The sequence below is a fragment of the Lathyrus oleraceus genome, chromosome 6 (assembly GCF_024323335.1).
Source record: "Lathyrus oleraceus cultivar Zhongwan6 chromosome 6, CAAS_Psat_ZW6_1.0, whole genome shotgun sequence".
Classification (NCBI taxonomy): domain Eukaryota; kingdom Viridiplantae; phylum Streptophyta; class Magnoliopsida; order Fabales; family Fabaceae; genus Lathyrus; species Lathyrus oleraceus.
The window spans coordinates 9,570,847-9,587,623 of NC_066584.1; the positions used below are offsets into that span (position 1 = coordinate 9,570,847).

The 16,777-nt window shown below is 32.2% G+C and overlaps 3 protein-coding genes across 4 annotated transcripts in view; 2 read left to right on the forward strand and 1 right to left on the reverse strand.

Annotated features, from left to right (window-relative positions):
• LOC127094858 (26S proteasome non-ATPase regulatory subunit 14 homolog) overlaps nt 1–16,777 on the forward strand; it is a 99,079-nt gene that overhangs the window by 15,840 nt on the left and 66,462 nt on the right. The gene's annotated exons all lie outside the window — the stretch shown is intronic.
• Nucleotides 7,039–7,989, reverse strand: LOC127093642 (NAC domain-containing protein 83). Its single transcript, XM_051032580.1, has 3 exons — nt 7,459–7,989; nt 7,126–7,392; nt 7,039–7,047 (listed from the first exon to the last, which is right to left on the reverse strand). Exons 1-3 carry the CDS (start codon nt 7,900–7,902, stop codon nt 7,039–7,041), a joined length of 720 nt encoding a protein of 239 aa, XP_050888537.1. The 5' UTR covers nt 7,903–7,989.
• LOC127093643 (uncharacterized) lies at nt 9,144–16,215 on the forward strand. Its single transcript, XM_051032582.1, has 4 exons — nt 9,144–9,490; nt 9,574–10,212; nt 11,752–11,814; nt 16,125–16,215. The coding sequence occupies exons 1-4, from the start codon at nt 9,144–9,146 to the stop codon at nt 16,213–16,215; spliced, it is 1,140 nt and encodes a 379-aa protein (XP_050888539.1).

Sequence of the window (16,777 nt, forward strand, 5' to 3'; positions counted from 1 at the left end):
TTCTGCATCATTCTTGTCTGCGCAAAATTGGATGTCATAACATCCAGCGTGACATTGAAAGTCTGTTAACTAGAATTTCAGACTCAAGCTAAGCTTGACACCAGACCAACATTCCTCTGACGTGATCCCTTCTAGCCTTTTCATCGGACATCTGTTCAAAATATATATTGTTGTTGACACAACTTCTCCTCATAATTCTTTGGATAAATGCTTTCCTTTTAACATACTTCTCACCATATTCATGGTGGTTCTATTCTGAGACATAGGTTCCTTCAAGATTAACCTTCCACCTAAATCGAGAACTCTCATAATCTTATCTTCGATCGATACTTTGTTGCTCTTTCCGACCAATTACCATATGCTGAGAAAATTGCTTTTCATGTCTGGTATGTACAGTACATTGGAAATTACTCACCTCTTTCCATCTTTCCTCATAATCAGAATATCACCAATACCTTTAGCTGCTAGAGAATTGTCATTTTCAAATTTTACCATATTCTTCATTGAGGGTTTCATGTTGATAAACCAATCTTTCCTACCAGTCATGTGTGATGAGTATCATGAGTCCAAGTACCATTGGTCCTGGAACCTTTCTTCATCTCTTGTTATGACCATCAACAACATCTGTTTTTCTTCTTCATGCTTTGTAGACTTTGCATCAGTTTTCTAATTCTTGTATTTTTCAGGACAATCACTTCAGTAGTGACCATACTTCTAAGAATTGAAACACTGAATGTGACTTTTGTCAGGTTTTTGACCACCATCTCTTCCTCTACATGCATCACCACCTCTTTGGTTGCTTTAGTACGGGGAATTTCTTTGATTCGACCAACCTTATTTTTGTTGATTTCGATTTGTCGAATTGTTGTAGCCTCCTTTATCTTTGTTGTCGAGCCACTTCTCTTTACTTTTATTTTCTCTTGCTGATTTTGACTGCAAAGCCACATCACTCTTTGAGTTTCCTGCAGCTCTTTCAACCATTCTTTTTCATGAGATTCAAGTGTCCCTTGAAGCTCTTCCTTTGTCAATGTTGACAAATCTTTCGACTCTTCTATGGCTATTACCACATGGTCGAACTTTGGAGCCAATGACCTATAGATCTTTGCAACAACTGATCTTAATGTCAATGCTTCACCATATACCTTGATTTGATTCACCAATTTCGTAACCCTAGTGAAAAAATCAGTTATGCTTTCACTTTCTTCCATCTGAAGCAATTCATACGTTCTTTTGTGAGTTTGTAACCTCGTCTCTTTCACCTTCTCTGCGCCTCCAAACATTTTTCCAGATTTTCCCATGCTTCTTTCACTGAATCGACATCAATCAGTTTTTCAAAATTATCATAATCAACACATTGATGAATTATAAATAGACCTTTATAATCTTTCTTTTTTACTTTTTGTGTGTAGTCCTTTCTCCATCCGTTGTGTTTTCTTCGAGTGACGTCACTCCCTTCTTCACAAGATCCCAAAGATCTTGACAGCATAAAACAACCTTCATCTGTTTACACCAATTCTCATAATTCCGACCCTTAAGAACTGGGAGACTTGTTGAAAAATGTCCATTTGGATGATTCAACACCATTGTGTTTTGCTTCCCACGAATCGCTCAGTCAGTGCTCTAGATACCAAATATTAGAAATTCACCAATTTCCGCTCAAGAACTTCACCAAAACTTGATGAATTTCGAACCAAATCTTGATGAACAAGAATCAATCTTTATGATTGATTACTCCTTTTGTTCTTCACTCGAATAAATCAGCCACATTTTGGTTGCAAGATTTCATTGCACAATTGATAATGAAAAGAAACAAAAATTGAATTGGGAAAGAAAAGAAAATTAGCGTTTTCGAGCAAAGGAAGAAGAAGAAGGAATTATGCAGAGTGTCTCTCTGCATTTCTAACTGAAGTTTTATTCACACAATTGTGTTACTTGTTACAATCAACAATGAGTACCTCCCTATTTATAGATTGAGTTTGCTTGCATACCAAACAAACCCTAACTAACTTAACAAACTCACCTAAACAAAACAAATAAAGTTAAGTCAATATTTCAATAACTAATCTAATTTGAGGTATTTCGACAACTTCCTTGTCTCTGTCGAACAACCTGCTTCGACACAATGAATTACAAAGCAACAAATACAACATAATTAGAAAATATGACACTGAAAGAGAGGAGATCAACACAAAAAAACTCCAAGAACAAACTTCTCTAGGATGTGTGATGCATGGAGCAAGGACATCGCGAGAAAACGCGGAGAACAAACTTCTCTCGGATGCATGACGCATTGAGCAAGGAGAGCGAGAGAAAACACCTAGATCAAATTTCTCTAGGATGCTCCTCCAAAACATTCAATATCAACTTCTAAGGCTCAAACTTCACTTATTTCCACAGGAACACTACAATATTTTTAACTTTAGGCAACGAAATATTAGACAATGCATTAAGAACCGTAGCTAAAAAGGTAACACACAACGGTTTTTTATACGTTGTCAAATTTTTAAATTTGTTTGAAAATCCACCTCTTATTGATTTTAAGCTACGTTTTAGAATCGTGGGTGTAATATAACCGTCCCCTTTTGTATATAGGGGACGTTTTTTTTTATCGTAATGATATACAAATAAAATGTCATACCTATACAATATAATGACGTGGATTAGATAAATTATTATTTTTTAAATTAAATAAATAAAATATTAGTTAGGAAAAGAATTTTTCACGGGATATAAGTAAAATAAAAAAAACCAAATTTCTACCTGGAATGGTAGTTTTCGAGAAATTTCTATTGCACTGCGCCGTCACTCGCATCTCCGTTTTTCCTTGTCCGTGCTTGGATTCTTCACCTCATTCATATGATGCGTTCGTATGCAACCTTCTCTTCTTGTTCAACATACATTCTTCTCTTTAATTGATTCAACCCTCCTTCTCAATTGTTCTAGGTTTCTTCATAACTTGAAACCCATAAAAGGTAAGTGGATGATTGTATATTTATTTGTTTTCTTCTCCATTGCAATTTATTGTCTGTTTGATTTTCTAATTTGGGGTTTTAGATTTGGATTTCTCCAATTTGTTGTATGTTATATTATCTGATTTGGGGTTTTAGATTTGGCTTTCTCATTTGGGGTTTTTGATTTTATTTGAACCATGAAACCCAAATTACTGTTGAAGTATTAATGTGTGGTGGCTTTAAACTTTCATAATCAGTAACTCATTGATTGGTATAGTTGTTCAAGAAAAATACTTGTTTGTTTGTGGGAGGTTTCTTCAAGAATGAGGGTAAGGTGTTTGTAAAATTAGTTGAACCAAATTATGAATAAAACATGTTCTGGATGATAAAGATATCATTGTTCCTTGCTAAATATTATGTGGCTTAGTTTAGAAAAAATTGGAAGAGCAAATTTTCATTAATGACTTGTAGTGTTTCTGTAATGAAATGGGTTGATGTCTTAACTCATAAAAATAACAATTGGATCTAACCCTCACATGATTGAATTGGGAAATTATGCATAGTTATGACATGAGAGTTAAAACATTGAGTATAGTTATGTATTCTAATCCGCACGTCATTGAGTTAGAAAAATTGTTAGCACATAAAGATTTTAAATTGATATATTTTTAATGGGATTGGATATTTTATCTTTTGCGTGTCAATATCTTGTACAATTTAAGACTTTACCTTTGTTAGATTGAGATTTATTTATAAAATAAACACAATAAGTTGAAAATGGGTTTTAGGTCATGGTTCTCTTTATTTTTGGCTATCAACACATGAGTTTATTTTATTTGTATGCCCTTCATACACTCAGTGCAGAAAAGAAGGAAAAAAGATGGAATCCAAAAGCTATAGTATCAATGTTTCAAGCTTTAAACAAGTTTTCAAAGAAACTTTTGTTTGACTGTCATTATGGATTGATGCAATCTCTATCTCTCTTACATACACACTCTTTTTCTCATTTATATTAATCTTGTTGTCACTAAGTTTTATAAATAGTATTATTGTGATTCACTTTTGCTTCCTATCTAATAGAATTGATGAATGGAAACATCCAGTAGAGGACACACTTGAGATGACACACTTGGCAGTGACTTGGAAATGTAAGATATTTCCTTGTTATTTTAAATAATTTTATCTAGTTTCTTAATTAACATGATAATGTAGCTTAGAAAAAAAACATATTTTTTCCTAAGCCTTGTGCAGTTCACTGGGTAGAATGTTTCTTAAGGAAATGATACGATAATGTAAATTATTCTTCTCTTTCCCTTGACTGGCCCATTTTGATTTTCACTTCTTATAGTTTCTATATTTAAATATTTGCTTTTATAGTGACTAGTTTTCATAAGTAATCTGTAATATTCTTAATGCATTTGTGAGGCATTGTGTTTTTAGAATAACATATCTTTGTTTTTCTCTTATTTTACTTCGTATTAATGTATGGATACTTGGAAATATTCCGTAGTACTTTGTGCATTCATTTATTTGTATTACTTTTGATTAATTTAGAAAGGTTATGAGAATTAGTTTTATAATCCTAAGCAAATAATAAGATGTCATTTGAATGACAAACCACCAATGTCTAACAAGAAAACTCAAACAGAAGCACTAATATCTCACTATTGAACAACATGGTTAAAGTCATACTAAAGAATTGAATTAAAAACAAAATATACACCTTTTATCAATAATGAACATATAAACCATTATGAAACATAAGTGATTTTTTAATAGATTAATTGAAATACCTAATATTATTTTAATTTTTATAGATTATGTTGTTTATTATTTTTAAGATAGTATATATTATTTTGTAGATGTTGGTTTTATCATTAATTATTCTCTTATATATTCAGGTGAGACCTTGATTTTGTGTGTTCAGTGTTGTTGTGTCAGTTTTTGTTGTAGTGTAATGTAAGCATGTAGCTTTGATTCATTAGTAACTTGTAGCTTGGGAAGGGGATGGGGCATGTTTAACTCCAGCATGTTGCATGTATTTGTAGTTAGATGAAGAGAATGAGCAAGCATTCAGTTTGTAATGCATATTCTTTTGTTTCCATTTTGCAGCAAGAGTAATCAAAATTCTATGACGACAAAGGAGGATATAGATAAATGTAAAGGTTCAGCTATTGAAAATTTGAGAGAAAAGAAACTTTAGATGAAGAGAAACATCTTTTTCAAAAAGTTTCTTATGCTTTTCTCAACATGCAAAACAAAGATTAAAAGCTGGTACATGAATATTTGTTACAAGGAATCTTAGGCAAAAAGATTTTGTTAGGATTTTATGAAAGAGAATACTAGGGATATTGTTCGAGAGATTGTTTATTTATGTATATTTAATTATAAATAAAGTTTATGATGATATACACTACTGTTTGCAGTGGAATCCTTTGAAGTAAATAACAAAACTAAATATTATCATTACTTTAATATTATAGTATCCTTTATAATAAATTTTATATTATCCATAGTTAAATAAACATTAAAAAATGGCGCAACCGAATTTAAAAAGATGTGGCAAACATATTAGGCAACGGTTTAGAAGAGTAGCCTAAATAATAACCGTGGACTATAATTGTTCAAATAAACATGGTCATTTTGATATAAGCAACGGTTACAAAGGTGCAGTCTAATCAAAACCGCGGTCTAAAATTAGTTTTAAAACCGCGGCCTATTAATAATTTTAGGCGATGCTTTTCCCGTTCGAGGGTGGTAGTGAAAAAACCGTAGCATATATGAAAAGGCAACGGCGACATATTCCACATCTAAATAACCGTGGACTAAAGACTTAAGCTACGGTTTTTTACTTTTAGCCGCGCTTTTCAGCTGTAGCGTAAACTCATTTTTGTTGTAGTGGAAGAACCACCACTTCTGTAATGCTATTCCATAATTTCTTCCAAAACACAAAATGGATTGTCTTCCTTTTATATCAGGGAGATCCATGGGAAATAAAATCTACTCTATCAGTAAAATTTTCAAAACAAACCAATTGAAAAATTTAGAAGGATATAACATTCAAAATTGAAGATCTAAGTTTAACGCAACCCATCTTGTATCTATAAACATTGGTTTTTGGAACTATATGCAATGCAAAAATGTTAGACAAAGATGATTAAAAGAGACTCATACTAAAACATGTAACATCAAATGAGAGAGATTAAACCTGGTTTTTTTAAGTACAAGTGATTTCTGAATTTCTAATATTTTTTATTTTGTGTGATAAAAATAAGAATAACAATTAAAAAAGTAATAAATAAAACTAACTGCTAGAAGCAAAGAACAAAAAATTGTAATTGGAACAAAATATTATGTTGATAATAATTCCTTTAATTCTAGAAATATTTACTTTACATAATGTTATTTCCCAGAAAAAAGTCTTTAAGAAAACTATTGTCAATCATTTGAACATCCTTCTCTTTTATAAACCCTTCTCCTCCATTAATTTCCAGCAGTTGCTTTGCGAAAAATTCAGGCCAAGACATCTCATCTTCTTCTTCTTCGTTGTTCATGATGATATCACTGTCATCTTCTTTGTTAAAGTTGCACTCTTTTTGATTGCTACATTCACCCACTTCAGTTTTGTTATTGCTACATTCAACCACCTCAGTTTTGTAATTTCTACTATCAACTCCATTTTTTGAATTTTGGTCAATATTTTCTCCAAAAAATAGCTTATTGTACTCCTGAGAAACGATAATAAAAGAACACAATAATAAGAAATTAAATTATCAATATAAAATTAGATTACTCTATCAACAAAATTTGTGTTCACAATGCTATATAATATAATACTTACATATTCAAAGACAGTCTTTAGTGCAAGATATCTTTTCTCTTCAAGCCAAGTACTTCTGATGCATTTTCTTTTTACTCCTTTGTATACAAACTCTATATCATCCTCATATTTCCTCTTGTTTCCACCATCATTCGGTTGAATTGGTGCTTTTTCATAAATAATATATTTTTTCACCAAAACATTATTGCCCTAAGTAACAAACAATCCAAAAAATCAGCCAAAAAAAATATTTAAAATTTGTAAAGATTAATTCCCCTAAAAAAACAAAAACAAAAACAATTAATAATTATTGAAGCAATACAACAATATTACTAATATATTACGGTAACTTACTGATATAACTGCAGGTGATTCTTCTTGTTTAGGAATGATAGGTTCTTCTTGTTTAGGAATGATAGGTTCTTGTTGTTTAGGAAGCATCACAGTCTTTCCTTTACTCTCTTGACCATAACAACTTTTTGTTTGACTATAACAACTTTTTGTTGTTGAAATTTTTCTTAAATGAGAATTGGATTCATCAGCTATACTTGCTTTTGCTGGTGTATTCTGTGATTCTGGTTTCAAATTCTTTCTAAATCTGCATAGTACATAATTATTGACCTGCCAAAAAAATTAATCATTACTTTCGCTCAAAACTAACTAACGTAACATACAAAAGATACTTACCGGAGAAGGATTGTTAATCAAAGATTTATGGAGGTTATATTGGTGCAAGATCCATCCACCGTCTTGAGGAGTGTTACTCTTCTCAAAACGAAAACGTTTTTTCATTCCCAGAAGTTTGTGTGTGTCTTTGGCAAATATACTTTTTCCGGTGTCTTCACCTTCCCAATTACCGTTTCCGATAGTGCGAACGGAGCGCGTGCTCGTAGCCGACTTCTTCTTTAAGGCAGTAAAGAAGTACAGGTCTTTTCCGCCATATGAGTAGGAAGCTTCGAACTCGTTCCATATATCCAAAGGAGTCTTTTCAGTTCCGAACAAATCATGTTCGAGAATGTTGAGATAATTGGGAATTGGTTTATTGTTAATTTTGTTGTAGAGAAAGTTTTGAAGAAGTTCATCATCGGTTGGCATGAAATCTTTACCAGAACGAGAATTGAGAGCCTTCATGATGATACTTAATATTCAATGGCAGGTTAAGAAGATCAAAGAAAATAGAGTACTCACAAGACATACACAATATATAGATATTTTGCATGTTTAGATCTTCCTAAACAAAAGGAAATTTAAATTTAAATTTCAATCAAATCTAATCTAATCTAATCAAATCTAATTTTAATTTTAAATTTAATTTAATTTAATTATAAAAAAATCAAATCTTAACAAATCATATAGTTTCTACTATTGTTGTTGTGAAAATAGTAACCCAACCTTATCTTTTGCGTGAAAATAGATATTAAGTTAATAGGAAGGACTATATCTATTAAAAATAATGAAAAATTAAGTTGATATGTACATTTTTCTTTTTATTTTGAATTAAAAAATCAACTTCATAATTTTAAATGATGACATCTATTCAAATCTAAACAATACCAATTAAACTACAAATTGATTTTAAAAAATCGAAATTGAACAAAAACAAATATTATCAAATGATTTGAGTGCTAAATCATTAATATTAGCACTCAAATTGTAAATAGTTTAATTAATATGGATCAATAAAATAGTTTTAGAGGATCATCTATTAAGAAATCATCAAGTTTTTATATTATTTAACTCATTTTATTAATCTCACTGATTTTATTATTGAACAAAATATATATTGTGTATTGAGTTTTAGTATATATTTTAGTTTTTAAAATAGTATACAAAATATTTTACACCCACGTTACAACTTTATTTTTTTTGTTTTAGTATTAATTTTAAATATACTTTAATTTAATTTTTAAATTTTAACAAACTAAAGAAAATTGTATGCAATCAATTTAATTCAAAGGAAAAAAAAAGGTAGATATCGTTAGCTGCCTACATGGAGATAACATAATAATGTAACGCTGACTTCATTGAAAATATTGATATAATTCCTTTTGAATAAAAAGAAATAGAAGGAAAAAAAGTGGTTAATGGTCACACGTTAGAATTTATAAAATAAAACAAATGAGATACTTCTTCTTTTTTACAAAGAGAAAAATCAGATTGAAAAATTAATAATAAGAAGGATTTTGTAATTTTGCTCTGGTGATTTTTGGCGTGGTGGGGGAGAATTATGGTATTCCCTAGGTCAAAAATTTATAGATCAAGGAAGCGATAATCGTGTATATCAGGATGGTTTAAAGTCCTAGTCTTCATATTAGGGACCAATTTAGAGATATTATTGATGTGAGAAATTGATTTTTCGTGTTGGTTCAAGGATGCCTCGAGGTAGAGGACGACCGAAGAAGAAGGTGTCATTGTTGATGATTCATCCAATGGTTAACAAGGAGAGTATAAGGAGCAACGTAGGAGATGAAACTAGCAAAGGAAGCGAGGAGAAAATTGATGATGATGGGGAAGAGGAAGTAAAATCGCAAACCCTGGAGGAGGAACCAGCTAAAGAAGAAACAACAAAGGTTGATGAAATACCAAAAAAGAAGCTTTGGGTGGATGTAATAAGTGGCAATCGAGTACGTTCGAATGGTATGGAGATAGAATTTGATCCCACAAAATCGTGGAAGGTAAAATTGAGGTGGAAATTGAAGCATATTATGTGGATTTTGAGGTAATCTTCTTGGAGGATACTCTAATCATGTATGTCACAGGAAAGGACCTCAGCATGTATTCAGTGAAGCAATACATGATTAGGTATTGGAATTTTGTGCAACTTCTAGAGATGTTTTATCATGAAGAGCGTTATTTCCTCCTGAAAATTCGAACTAGTGAAGACAAGGAAATGGTTCTCACGAGAGGGCTATACTCTATAAAGAATATGCCAATGGTACTCAAAGATCGGAGTTATGATTTCAATTTCAAGAGGGACATGATTCTCATCCTTCCAGTATGGGTTAAACTACCTCAACTTCCCTTGCATCTTTGGGGAGCAAAAAGTTTAGGCAAGATAGGAAGTGCACTAGGAAAACCTCTATTCACAGATGAATGTACGATGAACAAGCTGCGAGTTTCATATGTGTGTATCTTTGTGGAGATTGACATATCTCATAAACAAAAGGATAGCATAATAATTAAGGATAATGAAGGAATGAATATCACTCAACCAGTTGAATTGGAACGGACGCCAAAGTTTTGTGACACCTGCCAAAAAATAGGGCACCAATGTAACAAGGAGAAACCTAGGATAGTCAAGCAATTGCGGGAAGTGACGACAACAGTTAGCAGTCAACATATAGAGGAAGAGATTCCCACCACACTGGCTAATCAAGGAACCTCTTCATGGACACAGGTGACAAAAAACAAGAAGAACAAAGGTTTTTCTGCTACAGTTCAGTATTTATTTCAGTCTGTTTTTCAGGAGAGTAACAGACCTAGCATATGGCCTATGCTCTGGACGTCAAACTGAATGTTATGACATTCATTCCTGACAGCATATGCTAAAGTGTAGGCTAATTAGTTTTTCTGTTTCAGTATTTTTCTCAGGCTATTTTTCAGGAATCTAACAGCTGAGCTAAAATCCCGGAAACTAACAACTGAGCTACAATTAAGAGGCCTAACATATAGCCTATTTGGTAGCACCCTAATATGTGGAAATTAGGTTAACTTGCTTAACCTTAATTTTAGGAAATACAAGTACAAGGCCCAAGTGCTGCAATATAAAAGGATGGCAATCCTACTTTCAGCAACTCAGGGGTTTTGAAGCGTGAAGCATTTATTGTACCAACATACTTCACTACTGTATTTTTATTTGTGCCGTGTATTAGGTTTTACTTGTGAGCCAAGCAATTATCACCTAGATGATTGCATTGTACTAGGGTGTTTATTGAGTTGTAATTGTTGTGTCACTCTAAGCTTTTAAGCGTGAGTGCTGTGTTTCTTGATTAAAGTTGTTAAGCACAATCAAGAGTTGTTTGAAGTGTCACTTCGCCATTAACTTTAAACTAATTAAAGGTTGTAATCACTGTGGTGATTGAGGGGGAGTGAGTATGAACTCTGATCTTAGTTTTAGATTGAAATTGCATTGGGTGGGTATTAAGTGATAGGATTAAACAGTTGGTTTAAGGCCTGAATTAATACTGCTAATAGTGGATTTTCTCCCTGGCTTGGTAGCCCCCAGACGTAGGTGTGTTTGTCATCGAATTGGGTAAACAATTCTTTGTGTTATTTACTGCACTTTACATTTAAGTTCTGCATCATTCTTGTCTGCGCAAAATTGGATGTCATAACATCCAGCGTGACATTGAAAGTCTGTTAACTAGAATTTCAGACTCAAGCTAAGCTTGACACCAGACCAACATTCCTCTGACGTGATCCCTTCTAGCCTTTTCATCGGACATCTGTTCAAAATATATATTGTTGTTGACACAACTTCTCCTCATAATTCTTTGGATAAATGCTTTCCTTTTAACATACTTCTCACCATATTCATGGTGGTTCTATTCTGAGACATAGGTTCCTTCAAGATTAACCTTCCACCTAAATCGAGAACTCTCATAATCTTATCTTCGATCGATACTTTGTTGCTCTTTCCGACCAATTACCATATGCTGAGAAAATTGCTTTTCATGTCTGGTATGTACAGTACATTGGAAATTACTCACCTCTTTCCATCTTTCCTCATAATCAGAATATCACCAATACCTTTAGCTGCTAGAGAATTGTCATTTTCAAATTTTACCATATTCTTCATTGAGGGTTTCATGTTGATAAACCAATCTTTCCTACCAGTCATGTGTGATGAGCATCATGAGTCCAAGTACCATTGGTCCTGGAACCTTTCTTCATCTCTTGTTATGACCATCAACAACATCTGTTTTTCTTCTTCATGCTTTGTAGACTTTGCATCAGTTTTCTAATTCTTGTATTTTTCAGGACAATCACTTCAGTAGTGACCATACTTCTAAGAATTGAAACACTGAATGTGACTTTTGTCAGGTTTTTGACCACCATCTCTTCCTCTACATGCATCACCACCTCTTTGGTTGCTTTAGTACGGGGAATTTCTTTGATTCGACCAACCTCATTTTTGTTGATTTCGATTTGTCGAATTGTTGTAGCCTCCTTTATCTTTGTTGTCGAGCCACTTCTCTTTACTTTTATTTTCTCTTGCTGATTTTGACTGCAAAGCCACATCACTCTTCGAGTTTCCTGCAGCTCTTTCAACCATTCCTTTTCATGAGATTCAAGTGTCCCTTGAAGCTCTTCCTTTGTCAATGTTGACAAATCTTTCGACTCTTCTATGGCTATTACCACATGGTTGAACTTTGGAGCCAATGACCTATAGATCTTTGCAACAACTGATCTTAATGTCAATGCTTCACCATATACCTTGATTTGATTCACCAATTTCGTAACCCTAGTGAAAAAATCAGTTATGCTTTCACTTTCTTCCATCTGAAGCAATTCATACGTTCTTTTGTGAGTTTGTAACCTCGTCTCTTTCACCTTCTCTGCGCCTCCAAACATTTTTCCAGATTTTCCCATGCTTCTTTCACTGAATCGACATCAATCAGTTTTTCAAAATTATCATAATCAACACATTGATGAATTATAAATAGACCTTTATAATCTTTCTTTTTTACTTTTTGTGTGTAGTCCTTTCTCCATCCGTTGTGTTTTCTTCGAGTGACGTCACTCCCTTCTTCACAAGATCCCAAAGATCTTGACAGCATAAAACAACCTTCATCTGTTTACACCAATTCTCATAATTCCGACTCTTAAGAACTGGGAGACTTGTTGAAAAATGTCCATTTGGATGATTCAACACCATTGTGTTTTGCTTCCCACGAATCGCTCAGTCAGTGCTCTAGATACCAAATATTAGAAATTCACCAATTTCCGCTCAAGAACTTCACCAAAACTTGATGAATTTCGAACCAAATCTTGATGAACAAGAATCAATCTTTATGATTGATTACTCCTTTTGTTCTTCACTCGAATAAATCAGCCACATTTTGGTTGCAAGATTTCACTGCACAATTGATAATGAAAAGAAACAAAAATTGAATTGGGAAAGAAAAGAAAATTAGCGTTTTCGAGCAAAGGAAGAAGAAGAAGGAATTATGCAGAGTGTCTCTCTGCATTTCTAACTGAAGTTTTATTCACACAATTGTGTTACTTGTTACAATCAACAATGAGTACCTCCCTATTTATAGATTGAGTTTGCTTGCATACCAAACAAACCCTAACTAACTTAACAAACTCACCTAAACAAAACAAATAAGTTAAGTCAATATTTCAACAACTAATCTAATTTGAGGTATTTCGACAACTTCCTTGTCTCTGTCGAACAACCTGCTTCGACACAATGAATTACAAAGCAACAAATACAACATAATTAGAAAATATGACACTGAAAGAGAGAAGATCAACACAAAAAAACTCCAAGAACAAACTTCTCTAGGATGTGTGATGCATGGAGCAAGGACATCGCGAGAAAACGCGGAGAACAAACTTCTCTCGGATGCATGACGCATTGAGCAAGGAGAGCGAGAGAAAACACCTAGATCAAATTTCTCTAGGATGCTCCTCCAGAACATTCAATATCAACTTCTAAGGCTCAAACTTCACTTATTTCCACAGGAACACTACAACATTTTTAACTTTAGGCAACAAAATATTAGACAATGCATTAAGAACCGTAGCTAAAAAGGTAACACGCAACGGTTTTTTATACGTTGTCAAATTTTTAAATTTGTTTGAAAATCCACCTCCTATTGATTTTAAGCTACGTTTTAGAATCGTGGGTGTAATATAACCGTCCCCTTTTGTATATAGGGGACGTTTTTTATCGTAATGATATACAAATAAAATGTCATACCTATACAATATAATGACGTGGATTAGATAAATTATTATTTTTTAAATTAAATAAATAAAATATTAGTTAGGAAAAGAATTTTTCACGGGATATAAGTAAAATAAAAAAAACCAAATTTCTACCTGGAATGGTAGTTTTCGAGAAATTTCTATTGCACTGCGCCGTCACTCGCATCTCCGTTTTTCCTTGTCCGTGCTTGGATTCTTCACCTCATTCATATGATGCGTTCGTATGCAACCTTCTCTTCTTGTTCAACATACATTCTTCTCTTTAATTGATTCAACCCTCCTTCTCAATTGTTCTAGGTTTCTTCATAACTTGAAACCCATAAAAGGTAAGTGGATGATTGTATATTTATTTGTTTTCTTCTCCATTGCAATTTATTGTCTGTTTGATTTTCTAATTTGGGGTTTTAGATTTGGATTTCTCCAATTTGTTGTATGTTATATTATCTGATTTGGGGTTTTAGATTTGGCTTTCTCATTTGGGGTTTTTGATTTTATTTGAACCATGAAACCCAAATTACTGTTGAAGTATTAATGTGTGGTGGCTTTAAACTTTCATAATCAGTAACTCATTGATTGGTATAGTTGTTCAAGAAAAATACTTGTTTGTTTGTGGGAGGTTTCTTCAAGAATGAGGGTAAGGTGTTTGTAAAATTAGTTGAACCAAATTATGAATAAAACATGTTCTGGATGATAAAGATATCATTGTTCCTTGCTAAATATTATGTGGCTTAGTTTAGAAAAAATTGGAAGAGCAAATTTTCATTAATGACTTGTAGTGTTTCTGTAATGAAATGGGTTGATGTCTTAACTCATAAAAATAACAATTGGATCTAACCCTCACATGATTGAATTGGGAAATTATGCATAGTTATGACATGAGAGTTAAAACATTGAGTATAGTTATGTATTCTAATCCGCACGTCATTGAGTTAGAAAAATTGTTAGCACATAAAGATTTTAAATTGATATATTTTTAATGGGATTGGATATTTTATCTTTTGCGTGTCAATATCTTGTACAATTTAAGACTTTACCTTTGTTAGATTGAGATTTATTTATAAAATAAACACAATAAGTTGAAAATGGGTTTTAGGTCATGGTTCTCTTTATTTTTGGCTATCAACACATGAGTTTATTTTATTTGTATGCCCTTCATACACTCAGTGCAGAAAAGAAGGAAAAAAGATGGAATCCAAAAGCTATAGTATCAATGTTTCAAGCTTTAAACAAGTTTTCAAAGAAACTTTTGTTTGACTGCCATTATGGATTGATGCAATCTCTATCTCTCTTACATACACACTCTTTTTCTCATTTATATTAATCTTGTTGTCACTAAGTTTTATAAATAGTATTATTGTGATTCACTTTTGCTTCCTATCTAATAGAATTGATGAATGGAAACATCCAGTAGAGGACACACTTGAGATGACACACTTGGCAGTGACTTGGAAATGTAAGATATTTCCTTGTTATTTTAAATAATTTTATCTAGTTTCTTAATTAACATGATAATGTAGCTTAGAAAAAAAACATATTTTTTCCTAAGCCTTGTGCAGTTCACTGGGTAGAATGTTTCTTAAGGAAATGATACGATAATGTAAATTATTCTTCTCTTTCCCTTGACTGGCCCATTTTGATTTTCACTTCTTATAGTTTCTATATTTAAATATTTGCTTTTATAGTGACTAGTTTTCATAAGTAATCTGTAATATTCTTAATGCATTTGTGAGGCATTGTGTTTTTAGAATAACATATCTTTGTTTTTCTCTTATTTTACTTCGTATTAATGTATGGATACTTGGAAATATTCCGTAGTACTTTGTGCATTCATTTATTTGTATTACTTTTGATTAATTTAGAAAGGTTATGAGAATTAGTTTTATAATCCTAAGCAAATAATAAGATGTCATTTGAATGACAAACCACCAATGTCTAACAAGAAAACTCAAACAGAAGCACTAATATCTCACTATTGAACAACATGGTTAAAGTCATACTAAAGAATTGAATTAAAAACAAAATATACACCTTTTATCAATAATGAACATATAAACCATTATGAAACATAAGTGATTTTTTAATAGATTAATTGAAATACCTAATATTATTTTAATTTTTATAGATTATGTTGTTTATTATTTTTAAGATAGTATATATTATTTTGTAGATGTTGGTTTTATCATTAATTATTCTCTTATATATTCAGGTGAGACCTTGATTTTGTGTGTTCAGTGTTGTTGTGTCAGTTTTTGTTGTAGTGTAATGTAAGCATGTAGCTTTGATTCATTAGTAACTTGTAGCTTGGGAAGGGGATGGGGCATGTTTAACTCCAGCATGTTGCATGTATTTGTAGTTAGATGAAGAGAATGAGCAAGCATTCAGTTTGTAATGCATATTCTTTTGTTTCCATTTTGCAGCAAGAGTAATCAAAATTCTATGACGACAAAGGAGGATATAGATAAATGTAAAGGTTCAGCTATTGAAAATTTGAGAGAAAAGAAACTTTAGATGAAGAGAAACATCTTTTTCAAAAAGTTTCTTATGCTTTTCTCAACATGCAAAACAAAGATTAAAAGCTGGTACATGAATATTTGTTACAAGGAATCTTAGGCAAAAAGATTTTGTTAGGATTTTATGAAAGAGAATACTAGGGATATTGTTCGAGAGATTGTTTATTTATGTATATTTAATTATAAATAAAGTTTATGATGATATACACTACTGTTTGCAGTGGAATCCTTTGAAGTAAATAACAAAACTAAATATTATCATTACTTTAATATTATAGTATCCTTTATAATAAATTTTATATTATCCATAGTTAAATAAACATTAAAAAATGGCGCAACCGAATTTAAAAAGATGTGGCAAACATATTAGGCAACGGTTTAGAAGAGTAGCCTAAATAATAACCGTGGACTATAATTGTTCAAATAAACATGGTCATTTTGATATAAGCAACGGTTACAAAGGTGCAGTCTAATCAAAACCGCGGTCTAAAATTAGTTTTAAAACCGCGGCCTATTAATAATTTTAGGCGATGCTTTTCCCGTTCGAGGGTGGTAGTGAA